This window comes from Lingula anatina, chromosome 4, assembly GCF_051362555.1.
Source record: "Lingula anatina isolate TDL-2025a chromosome 4, LinAna3.0, whole genome shotgun sequence".
Lineage (NCBI taxonomy): Eukaryota > Metazoa > Brachiopoda > Lingulata > Lingulida > Lingulidae > Lingula > Lingula anatina.
The window spans coordinates 799,162-812,693 of record NC_141770.1 but is presented as its reverse complement, the minus strand read 5'-3'; the positions used below and the strand labels follow the sequence as shown (position 1 = coordinate 812,693).

The 13,532-nt window shown below is 36.0% G+C and overlaps 1 protein-coding gene across 7 annotated transcripts in view; it reads left to right on the top strand.

Annotated features, from left to right (window-relative positions):
* LOC106168948 (plasmolipin-like) overlaps positions 1 to 13,532 on the top strand; it is a 95,212-nt gene that overhangs the window by 76,575 nt on the left and 5,105 nt on the right. For 3 of the 7 annotated variants that reach the window (XM_087010641.1, XM_087010640.1, XM_087010642.1), the window contains 2 exons: positions 6,460 to 6,664; positions 13,379 to 13,519. In XM_087010641.1, coding sequence (XP_086866767.1) covers positions 13,424 to 13,519 — 96 coding nt within the window. In that variant the 5' untranslated portion in view covers positions 6,460 to 6,664; positions 13,379 to 13,423. Of the gene's footprint in view, positions 1 to 6,459; positions 6,665 to 10,061; positions 10,081 to 11,652; positions 11,731 to 11,845; positions 12,292 to 13,015; positions 13,247 to 13,378; positions 13,520 to 13,532 lie in introns of those variants that run through there. The other 4 variants (XM_087010645.1, XM_013548206.2, XM_087010643.1 and 1 more) reach the window with 4 other exon arrangements.

The window sequence follows — 13,532 nt, the reverse complement described above, 5'->3', positions numbered from 1 at the left end:
GATACAGCAAAGGAACTGTTTATTTCTGCCACTTCCTGACTTGCCCAGAGAGAAGGTTATGACAGAGTCTGGTTCACTGGCTCTGTTGCCATGACAACCATTGTTATTGTGGAAGACTGAGAGCTTTAAGTGCATCTTTTGTTCTTTATTTTGTAAAAAAAAATACTTTTGTTTCAAGAACTTACAGGAAACTTTTAGCACTTCATTGGAAGTACTTTTATCTTTGGTTTACAAACAGTATTTTGATGGTAGTAAGATTTTTAAAGTTGAGATTAAAAATAAAAGTCAGTAAAAACTTGACATCCAAGACCTGTTGGTAAATAACAACATGCCACTCTTAGTGGGCACTTCCTTAGAAATAGAGGGGTTTCATTAAAAGTACGTGTGTCCTGAAGGCTCAAGATCATTTTGATCCTGGGTTTGAAAAGCGATGAGAAAAATAAAAAAACAAAGAGTCTCTTGCAACTCTTGATTTAAAACAGGACTATCATTAGAAGTCAGTGTTGCTTTAAAGGTATAGGGTTCTAAAGATTATTTTACCTTACTTGTTGGAATAAAAAAATAAATGTAACTGAGTTAAGTCACATTCAAAAAGCTTTTACAAATAAAAAAAAAGTAAGGAAGTACCGATAGACACCTGTCACCCCTCAATGTTTTATCCCTCTACAGTGAAGTCAGTTAACATGTTGTATGTAAAGATTTTTTTTTTAAATTCTTTTTGTTCATGTATATGACAGAGATAATGCTTGATTGCACTAGATTGATGGTTGTAAGTTTTTGCAAATTGAAAAGAAAAATCCCAGGATTATTTATCATTTGATTTTATGTCTTGTAAATTTCCCCTTAAACTATATTTTATGTATGTTTGCCCTCAGATTGTCTAAATGACAAGAAAAATTAGTAATTTGATAATGTGCTCAACAAAACTGAACAGATGATTGACCTTTTCAAAGATCCATTTTCCAGAGATCTCATTTTCAAAATTCTACTTAAACATTGCATGCTCTGATGAAGTTTCTGGAAAAATATTTAATTCCAAGGAAGTTTTAAGTTGCACAAATGTATAATGCACCTGAGATCACTAAATTCTGTCGCGTTTTATCAAATATTGCAAATGGACATTTTAAAAAAGGAGGCCACTTGATCTGTCAATGTTTGTTATTTTAGGGTAACAAACCACTAGTAATTTAATTACAGGAGCCAGCTGCGCCCTGTCTTCATGAAGTATAAGTTCTTCACTCTATCCTCAATTTATCATCTCTCTCACACACACACACACACACACTCTCTCTCTCTCACACACACACACACACACACACACACACACACATATGAAGCAAAGTGTAGACAGGTGTGGTCTTCCTGCTTTATTCCACATTGACGTAGATCAAATTAATTAATGTTGAGGAGTTCTACTTTATACCTGATGCCAATGGCAAGACAAGAAAAGGGTGTGCCCAGAACTTAGGATACAACAACTTGCTAAATTCTATATCAGTGATTCCATATTTTTGTTGTACTCTGGTTTTAAATTTTAAAGTCTACAGATACTGTTTTTATATGTCAGACAAAAGGGCACTGAATCTTTTTTGTTTATGTTCAGAGAAGGCCCTAACAAGCACCTGCTATCTTGAGTTAAGACTAAAACATTCATTGTTACAGCAGAGTTGAATGCAGCTGTCTCAGCACTCTTCCTTCAATTTTTTTTAACCTGAACATGTAGAAATTAAGCCCCCAGGAGTGACTCTTCATGAGTAGCCCCTATTGACCGTGGCTGACCAGACCCTGAAGAAGTATTAAGTGCACTTTGCTGTGTACACATTAAACTTTGACAGTGATGGATCAGACGGTACTGCTAACCTGGGTGGCTAGCAGAGAACAGCTGAAAGATGTCTTCTTTCTGATGGTAAACTGATCAAAACCTTTGCATCTAGATTGACACATACCTGACAGAGAGGATAACATGTACTAGTTCTAAGAAGGAAGTACAGCTCTTGACAGAAGGGATTTTGTGAATAAGTATATAGTTATGAAATGAAATAAAATATAGAAGTAGACCTGATGTGTGAAATCCCAGGGTTGTTGATAAGAACAGGTGAGGCAGATCTACAGGTAGTTTGTACTCTTGTCACTTTTCAGTGTTTATGGTTGTATGTACAGTGTAGCTGTCAGGAATCTTGTCCCAGTGGAATGGAATTGGCTCTTCCTATTTCCTACAATCTTCGTCTGCAGGAAATTACATTTTGCGCCTTTGTGGTATAACTTGATTGGAAAAGGCTGTTTTCTAGTTTCATTTTATAACATTGTGATCATAACTTTTTAGGTAGGATTAACAAAGACCAAATTTGGTTATTTTATAAAGATTTCTATGAATATGATATTGGAAAAAATATGTCAGTATTTTCACCCAACCCTATGTTATAAGAAAAAAGTTAAATGCCGAAACTGGGCTTAATCAGAAACCAAAGTCCAACAGACCATGACGGAGAATGTTGAAGTGGGTACAGGAAGCTTCTTCTGTCCTGAGAGAGTTCTGTCTGGTGAAGAGTTGTTAATTGTGTTAGGTGAGACATTGTCACAACTACCACATCTGATGTCTGCTCCTCTCTAGCACATTCTGTGAGGCACTCTTTGAAAATAAAACTCATCTGGTGCACTGCGGTATGTACTTTACAGATTAACATTCATTAACCAGGATTTTTTTATCTGTGACACATTGAACGTAAGATTTACACACAATATTGAGACAAAATTTTTTACAAGGAACGTTTTCAGGATTTTCAGTTTGTACAACTTTCACACATGTGAATTGAGACAAAATGTTGAAACAGATGTTTTGTGTTCAGTCAATAATTTCTTGACCTGATAGCTGGCTAGAGTAGAGATAGCTGGCTAGAGTATAGAGATAGCTGGCTAGAGTGGAGATAGCTGGCTGGAGTAGAGATAGCTGGTTAGAGTAGAGATAGCTGGCTAGAGTAGAGATAGCTAGCTAGAGTAGAATGCTTCCTCATGTGTTCATTATGTTTCACCTGCCAGGGTTGATGATAAGGTTTGTGGTAACTGCAATCAGTTCTTGAAACCAAGAGGAATATGCTATGCAACTCTGTGGTAGAGGGCTCAAAATTCTTAGAGATTTTTTATTAATTCATAACTTCTTTACCTCTTTGTGCTGAACAATATGGATAAATTTCAACCTCCAAAACTTTTTTGAGAATTTGGCTGTTTGAAATAAACTCACCACTCATTTTTTAAAGTATTTACTGTCCTCCTTCCCCCAAAAGAAAAACATCTAAATGTTTGTTGACCCCCCCCCCCCCAAACATACATACACAAGAAAGTAGATCTATACAATTACCCTGAAATATTCTGAGGTTTTGTCGCCAGTGTCAGGTGTGTGAACTCAGACTGAGGCAATAGTAGAGGTAGGCAGACGAGTTGTTGTATAGAATGTCAGAGAAGTTAAAAATAACCCACAGTGGCCTTTCCTCTCCACCTCCTGAAGGGGATTGCCATTTTTAGCAGTCAGGAGAGTCATGAGGAACCCCACGTACAGGAATTACCTCACATTTGTCTGTGTGATATTGAATATAAATATAGTTTATTATTTGTCCTCTTCATGCACAAGGATAGATTTTTTATTTTGTTTTTTAAGAATATTTTTTTCAGTTTTGTGATCACCGCTGTTGGCTAACTTAATTTGTTCTGTTGTAGTTTGAAAATTAAAGCAACTGTCTAGCAACAAGAGTTGAATGCATATATTTCAGAAGTACTTAAATCATTTGAAATGAAAAAATAAATGTTTAAGTGGCAATAGTCTTAGACTATAAGCCTGTCGATCATCCTTAAAGTAAATATTTAGAACAGTCAAGCTATAATAAACTGATTCAGAAGTACTTTTATATAGTTAATGAAGTCCAATATATCATGGCAGGTGATTGCTTTTTTTTAGATCAAAGTGTGTATTATTTAAACTTAATGTTATTGTGCAATCTGGACTTATTTAATTCAGGCTGTGTTATCATATGATATGCATGCTGAAGACATTTTGTTTCTTAATAATAATTATGTACCATAGTTTAGTTGTAACCTCTACATTTCTGATGTGTAGAACATATTCAGGACTACTTTGAGGAAAAGTGTTTTGAGACTAACACCGAAAAGTAGACTTTGAAATAGTTTTGATGTTATTGTACCCCGTAGATCCTGCTGGGAATTCTGATTTAATCCTGTCATTAACCTGACCTCCTGCTGTCATCATTTTGCTCAGGAATCACGTAACAGCAGGGTACAAACCTAGCATCTTTTTCCTGGATTTTATCTTAACTCTCTTTTAGGTTCAATAACTGCCAGATGGTTTTTGGTAACATGTTGAAAGCTGGGAAGTAATATTGTGGTCTAGAAGTTGGGTGTATACCAGTTATGTTGGCAGTAGTGGGCGGGAGATGATGAAACTTAATCTTCTTTAAGTTGTAATTCAATCTCGAGTTAAAAACATTGACATTTTTTCTCAGATGTGTAATAAGGCGATTAAATGTTGTCAGGTAAACTTTATGAGGCTGGAATGGAGAAAAGGGGGGCAGTGTTTCTCTTTGGCAGAGGTTAGACAGACCATAATGTCATTTAAGTTGTGAATTATGTTGAGGAGTTTTGTTGTGTAGGAGTAAGAGTTGATGGAGCAGAGATAAAGCTCAGCAGCCAAGGTTCATGTTTTTAAGGTTGAAATAGGAATGTGAGGTCATATGACTCTTTTTTTCCATGATGAGATATGAGCATGAGGAAGTCAGGTGTAATTGTAATATTGAATAAAGTCATCTAATTTTCTGTGTGCTCACAAAAAGTATGTAATGGTTTAATGTCAGTATAATGTTAAAGGGTCTTTATCATTCAAACTCGTGGTTACTATGAGTGAAAACACCCTGGGTACGAGATGTTCAAACAGTACGTAACCTTCCCTGATGAGGTGAAATTTGATAGGTTGAAATGACATGCTGTATGCCCTCAATTTAATTGCAATCATTACTCTTGCACCACAGGCGCTGTGATTTATGGCCATACATAAGTAACCAGCAAAAGTTGGCAACATACCTTTATCTTTATTTATTAAATTTTATTTATATCAGTTATGGGAACAGTATATATACGGACCTCGAGGACATCTCCTAGCTCATCTGACTCCACTGTTGTTCCTCATTTGTCCTTATTCTTGTCTTACTGTAGAATGCAGGATCTATTACTTTTTGTGAGATAACTGTGCCCTGTTAGAACAAAGTAAAAATGTGATTAATAGCCATTATTTATAGAGCCTCACCCAACCTGAATGTGTGAGGTGAAGCTCTCAGGGCACCTGTTATATTTGTCATCTTACATGTGACAGTAATGACATTGAGAAGTTGACAACATAGCATGACAGGAGCTCAGTCAAGGAAAAAAACAAGAGACTAAAGATTTCACGAATATTGTCACCAGTTGTTGTCTTTTGGAGATGTAAGCTGTCACCAGAATATTTGTCACAGCCATGTTAGTAGCGTCAGAGAGTGACAGGTGTGTTATTATCAGATGGTGACAGCTTGGACAAAACAATTCTTTGGTGTTATTTGTATAGCTGTTTCTCTGATTGAAAGTAATTTTGGATGGAGATTATTTAACCAGTATATACATGTACATGTAGCAGATCCTTTGCTGGTAGTTTATTTGGGATTTACATGTAGTGCTGATTTATCATTGATATCTTTTTTTATTATATTTCACATTAGAATAAAGATTGCGAAATTTTTATGGAATATTTCAATAAGACATCAGTACAATTTCTTTGGTTAAATAGAAAATCTGCTAACTCTCCTAGATAAGAAGGGACAGTCAACTTCCTTCATATTTAAGTGTGCCCCACACTGATGCCGGAAGAATTCATATTTCCCGGAAAAGAAGTTCAACAACCCTCTCTCTCTCTCTCTCTCTCTCTGACTTGGTTCATATTAAGGCTCCAGTGCGATGTGAAGCTATTTCCCAGACAAATACCTACTGTCAGTCTCATGCTGTAGAAAAACGTGAATAAAGATTGGAATCTTTTTCCCATAAAAGCTTAAAGGGCATCTTGGAATTGAGAGCAGTACATTAACTTCTATTCCATCTGTTTAATTAGACTGCATTTCACAGGCATGCAGGTAATGGTTATGTGAAATCAGAAAGGAATGAGTATGTATAAGGCTTTCATGAAATACTGAGAGACTTTTTTCAGGTTGAAGTAAATGTATTTCTCAGTCAATCTTCTTGAAAAAGATTTCTTAGATATGATTGTTGCTAATTAGCTGGTATCTTTACATAATTTTTTAATTCAAATGATTATATGAATGGCAATATGATTTTTATCTGACATGTCTGGTTTTAAATTTTTTGTGCAATTTAAAGTGAAATCCGTACATCTTTTCAATTTATTCACCTGGTTTACATCCTATTTTTCAGGTTTAAACAGAAGGTTACCAGTCATGACATATGACGCAGGATTCTTCACATGTGGTATGTCATGGCAGCTCATTCCGTCTGCTGCCTATTGCTGGGTTAGTTTGCCATCAGGTCGAGAGGTCAACTTTCTATCTAAACCTTGGGCGGCACATGAAACTGTATGCAAATAGCAAGACACAGATTGTACTGAAGTAAAACCAGTTAGGTGAGTGACAATTTGTTTTGATATGCTCCCATGTTTTTTGTTTTTTCTCAGTGTTTAAGAGGTGTGAAGAATGTGATTATTATATGTTTTTATTTCTAGACATACAGAATTTAGTTTACTAAGTTTACACATAAACAGCAATGGTGTAAAATAATTATCAGTAACTGTCTGTTTATTTGTAAGATGTAATACCAATAGTTTGTTTGCAATGAAGCTTCTGAAAACTTTGTGTTTGTACTTGATTTATTCATCCCTTTCTGTAAGGTGGCTGGGAAATGCTTTGCTTCACCAGCAGGAAAGTTTAGAGTTGATCTAGCTATATATATATATATATATATATATGCAAGAGTATGCATGTATTTCCTGAGAGAATCTCATACCTGACTGCTCCTGTTAATTGTTTACAAGTGTGTGCTGTACATGTATTTGTAAAGTTTGGCAACAAGTAAGATGGAAGAGGGTCAGAAATATGAACTACATCTAACTACAAAACAAGTTAGAAGCCATCAGATTCAAGTCTTTATCAATTAGTACAGTACATTATGTTTCAAGTTTGTTTGTTTTTTTTTGTAACTTACTAAATTTTATTTTTTTCAAATCTAATTGATTTATTTCTAAATGAAGTAGTGTTCATTCTCTAATTCTATTATAGCTATTATCTGCCAAATGGTTATATTATCTGCCAAAGTTCATATTACAGAAAATATACATAGCTTCTGCTAAGTTTTACTAAGAGTTACTTTGCACATTCAAGTTGCTCATTGTTGTTTAGTGTAGTTATATTTACTGTGAGAAAAAATTCTTAGTTTCTGTTACCTACTAAGCAGTTTGTGTATATGTTTGTTTGTGTGTTTAAGAGGAAGAAATACTATACCCCCCACCACCACTATGATATATAACTTCATAACTGTGATTATGATGGTAATATTTGAGCCTTTGGTTGAAAAAAAAATTGAAAAAAAAAAACCTAATGCATTGCAGAAATATATTTAAATGCAGTAAGCTTATCTTGAGGTAACTGAAACTGGTTTTGAATGAGAGAGTAAGGCTACTATATCCCATTACCTCTGGTCATGGATACAATTGCTGTTAGGCTGCCATTGACACCCAGTTGATCTGGGGACTAAAAGATCTGCAATCAGATATGGTCAACCCACTGCAAGCTGGCCCACTTAATCCCTAATAGACACTGAATAGATTCCCTGCAGGGATTATGCAGCAAGCTTTCAAGTGGGTCGGCCGTATTTGATCTGCGGATCTGTTGGTCCGCATATCAATTTTTATTGTGAATGCGGCCTTAGAGTACTGGTGAATTTAAATAACACATAACACTAGACACAGCCACCAATATGGCAGACTTAAACAGCTGTTTTTATGAGGTAAAAAGTCTGCTGCCTTTAATCTTCTTTGATTGTCAGTTCATTTACACATTACTGTCACTCAAATCATGCTGGAGCACCCTGAGGATGCCGGGGACTTCAGACGCTAGAAAGGTTCTCATGTTTCTTACAACCTTGTAAAGCATAAATGGGGAATTCAGGGTAATTAATTTTCAAAAAAAAAATTCCATTTAATTTTAAGCTTGGGACAGGTACAATCACAGCTGAGTTAGCTTGGCAGTTTTAGTGTTGTATGTAGTACATGTATTTTTTGTTTGGTTTCGTGTATTTGTTAAGAGTCATGATGTTCAGGATGTTCATAAGATTTCTCGTAAACTTTTGACTCTTGGAAATGTCTATTAATGCAATCTTTCTATCTTCTTTCATTTTTGTCAGTTCTTTATTTTCTTTTCGGAAAACTTGAGTCATGTATTTTTTCATGAATAAAAGTGTGGTTAGATATTTGATATAAATAGTCTGATAACTCTCATATATTCTGTACACTGTACAAATGTTGGCAAATGGCACATAAATGGCTGTTATATTATATTTTATGGCTTGCATGTGTAATTATATCTGTACTGTAGAGATAGGCCTTGCTTATAAGTAATATCAATGGGGTTTTAATGGGAGCACTTGTAGTAAGAAATGAGATAGGAGAAATTGAACCATTTCGCATGAAGAGAAAGACAGGAAGGCGGGGGGGGGGGTGCAAAAATTGTTCACTCACTTTGGTCAAATAAGGTCCCATGAACTGCATTCTATGCAAGGAAGATGAAAAATAAAAAGTAAAATGTCAGAGGAATGTTCCATGTCCCCACACCTCCAGTTGAAGTATACTAGTACCTATGTGTGTGATTGCTATAGTAAAGGCATATTATATTATCTTACAGGTGTGTTTACACTGGGATAGTTAAGAATGGAAAATAAAACAGTAATGAGATTTCTCTGACAAAAGTCAGATTCCAGACTTTTTGGGAACCAAAAATCTCATTTTTAGATTGATGCAGACCTCCCCCCAAACGCCACACCATATTTTCAGACTTCTTGACTAATACCCCATTCACACTACAGTTGCAAAAATGCACATTTCTATAATCCGAATTTTTCGTGAGGAATTCGATTCGGTATTGCGTTTACACACGCTAAGCGAAACCGAATTACACGTTGAAAATTTCAGGTTTAACTTCCTGTTTTGAACACTCGCACATGCGCCGCACAGGAAATCTTAAAATACCAACAAAAATTTGTGACGACAAATGCAACTCTAAAGACATTCCAGCATTCTTGAGAAGTATAAGATGGCAAAATAAGTTTGTTTCCTCATGTTGTAGTGAGTGGTGACCTCCAAATACGTTTGGTGCAATCGGTAAAGTAATAAACAAGCGTTCATAGATACCCGCACTTATCTGCACACATGCGCAGTTAGATCTGTACAGGTGTCAATTCCGGTAAGTTATCTGGATCGCTCTTAGAAATCCACCTCGCTTGCAGGATTTTGAAAATGCGCATTACAAAATACCTCTTGCGTTCACACTACTGCATTTATTCGAATTGTGACCTAATTCGCAATTTTTCCAGATAACTGAGCGTAGTGTGAACGGGGTATAAATGGCAGTCTAATCCCTGATCATCCTGAATCAGTTGTAAGGTCTAAATCATACAATGAAATTAACACCAGTTATTCATTCATTGCTTCATTTTCTTCCACCCCCTCCTCCCCCACACATGCATCTCATATTATATGAGCTGTGACAGATGAATGAATTTGTGATTATAACTCTTAGACCCCCTTCCCATACCTTTATCAATCTTGCATAATCAACCCATCTCTGAGCTAGGGGTTTCGATCTTGCTAAATTGCATTCAGCTTAAATAGCTCTGATGTCTGGCACACCTACTGAAGCCGTAAGAGGGTAATTAACTTCTGTTTAGCATCTTCAGTAGGCATGCCGAATGTAATGTAATTTGGGGAGAATCCCCTCAGAGATGGGTCGATCCTGCTAGATCCATCAAGGTATGGGAACAGGGTCCTAGGTAAATAAGTTTCTCTACATGGTTTAAGTAGCCAGAGAGGGGTTTGCCAGCACCTGTGTGTCGTCTGCTATCTGGTGCGGAGGTACATGTAGTTTGGCCCCATGTTGTTTATTATTGCACTGGAAGAATTGACCCAGCTCTGCTTCCCAGCATGCACTAAATTATTACTGTAGAGGCCAAGCTATTTGTATACCTTGTTTATGTCAATTTTCTGAGGAATTTCCAGTTGAGTTTGTATGTCAGACTTCAGAGTGTTTTAATTGGTTCTCTAAAGGGGGTCTTTGGGATTTACCTGTGGACACGAGTATGTGTGTGTGCGTGTGTGTGTGTGTGTGTGTGTGTGCATGTGTGTGGTGAAGAAGCACATTATCCTGGAATTTTGCCAATTTCCTCATTTATTCCAATGAAGGCATACCTGATATAAATTTGTCATGAAAGTAAAGATTGGATGATTGGTTTTGGAAAAATAATTGAAAAAAATGCTGCATCTTTTTTTTTTCTGTTCTGCAAATTATGAAACTTAATTATGAGAGAATCATGGTGTACACCAGTTTGTGAATTATTTATTATGTATTTCAAAGGCATTATAGGCCAGTTTTGCTTTTGCCAGAAATCATGAACTAAGTATTTATAACAGTATAAAACCCATGCATGGAATGTTTTATTTTGGCTCATGTTCCCAACTTAATTTCCCTTAAGCAAGTTATGTATAATTCTCTATCAACTAAACATTGTAGGCATTTTTTGAGAGAGGGAGCTATGAAAATTGATGAACGAAGAATGTATGGATGTTGTATGAAATTTGTAAACAGATATAAGGATAAGTTAACACTGTTTTCCCAGAGATACTTTTAAGAAATATCAGTTTTATTTATTTTTTTTTTTTTATTTATTTATTTTATTTTTTATTTTTTATACTGAGACCAGCTAACATCATAAAACAATTTAGTATACAACTGTGCACATAGAAGTTGCTGGGGGGTATTCATTATCATTAAAAACTCAGGCCTGTTGGTCATTGCCAAAGTTCAGATTCAGACATTACAGTAATTTTACAGTAATTTAGTGTTAATTGACAGGGGCACACTAAATAAATCTTGGCTCAATTCAACTGGTCGAGGGACGATGGGTGGGGAGCCGTGTGAGAGGCAGAAACACGATTACAGGACTAAGTGGTTTCCCTTTCATGTAGGTCCGCCATATTTAGGTCGCGGCCTTATTAGACCTCGGCTCTTCTCGATGTGAATGCTCCCAATGCATTCCACAATTTTGTTATTAATCTCTCTTCAAATTATGACATATATATATATATATATATATATATATATATATATATATATATATATATATGTCTTCACTTCTTCTTCTCTCTCTCTCTCTCTCTCCCTCTCCCTCTCATGTTTTCACACCTGTTCTCTAGATACTTAATATTATCAGAGAAGAGAAAGGTGAGAGTGGATTAGACAGGTTATGTCACAACTACCTGTTCCCTCCAGTATAGCCAGCTCCTCCTTAACCTGGTTTACCTGATTTACCTGGCTGAACAGTCTTATGAATATCATGACACATACACAGGATATTCTCATTACAAAACCATTGAGTCATGATTTCCTCTACGGCAGTGGGTGGGAGCTGTCACTATAGTCCTTGGTAATTTGTTTTTCCTTCATAGATTTCTGTGTCATTATATTAATGCACAATGTATATTTGGGTGTCACAGGTATAATTTTTTATACCTAGAAATGTGTACAGAAATGATAACAGGGGCGGATTCAGAGATGTTTACTGACAGTCTTCCAAATTATCTTTGTTGATTCATCCTCCAATTTTGACCGTCTTCCAACAGAAAAAATTAGATACCCGTCAATGTAAACTTGAAAATCTGACCGTCTTCCGGAAGACCCAGAAGACGGCCTAAATCCGCCCCTGGATAATGCAGGTTTGTATACATCCATACATAACTGCACACTGCCAGCACAAGCTTAGACCCCATTTCCAGAGATTAGATCGATCTACTTTAGATCAACCTAACTCCCTGGGGGGTTCACGCTAAATAGCTGTCAGCAGAGCGGACACCAAAGTTAATTACCCCCTTACAGCTTGTAGTAGGCGGGATGGACATTTAAGCCGGATTATCTAACAGTAATCTAGTGAGACTCCTCGCAGGGATAGATCGATCTAAAAGCTCTGGGAATACAGCCTTAGTCAAAGGTAATTAACCCATTTTAAGCAAGATTGAATATAATACCAATTTGTTACTCCCCCCCCCCCCCCTTTCCAACCCCATCTACTGGTAGTTTTAAAACAAATTTCACATGAATACACAGAAGAACTTTCTGAAGGCAGGAAACAGGAAATATTCTGATTCATTCAGTACATAACAGTGCATAGTGTTAAGTAAAAACTCATTTCTGTATTAAAACTATCTCTTTCTGGCCAGAGGTAATACAACATGTTGACCCTTGATGACCTAAACTGGTATTATGAAAATAACAGACATACTAGCTGCAGATGGAGGTGTACCCTCTTAAAGCAGGGTCAGGTGTTAATTTATAAAAATAACAGACATACTAAGGGCAGATGGAGGTGTACCCTCTTATAGTAGGGTCAGGTGTTAATTTATAAAAATAACTGACATACTAGGAGTATATGGAGGTGTGCCCTCTTATAGCAGGGTCAGAGACTTCAGGAAAAAAAACATTCAGTAAATATTTATATTTATGAAGAGAAAAACTCAATATATGGACAACATATTCTCTGAGTTAAGTAAAGTAAAAACAGATCATAATAGGTATCATTCACATAACTGTGGACATGTATCATTTTTCCTAATGTTACATATGGTGTATATGTCTGTGGCCTTTTTCTTCTTTTTTTCAAATATGAAATAAACCTGTATATGAGGTGATAAGCCCAGAATGTGATTTTTTCTGAATGGACGTACCATTCAAAAGCACTAGTTTCAGATAAATAGTGGATGAAGTGAGAAATGCGTTGGAGATAAATGATGGATAGGTACGTCAGGTGTATCATTTAGCAGGCGTTTCTGCTAGCCATTCATTAAAGCTGCAGACGTGGGTGGAATTATTTGCTGTAAGATAAATTTGTCTTTTTATCCATAGAGTGTTAAAACTGTTAGGAGTTGGGTGTGTTAAGGTGTTTTTGTGTATGTGTATCATATGTTTATTTCAGTTTTGTCTTACAAATATTTATTTATTTATTTATTTATTTGTTTATTTGTTATTTTATTTATTTATTTATTTATTTATTTATTTATTTATTTATTTATTTATTCCAGCTGCTGTCCTCACTCAGGGTAAGATCTCAGTAGACTGCCGCCATCATGAGCACCACGCAGACCACCACGACTACCATCATGCCGTCAGAGGACCCGGGCTACATCAGGAGTGTGCCAGGCATTCTTAAGATTGTAGAAATTGTGAGTAAATCTG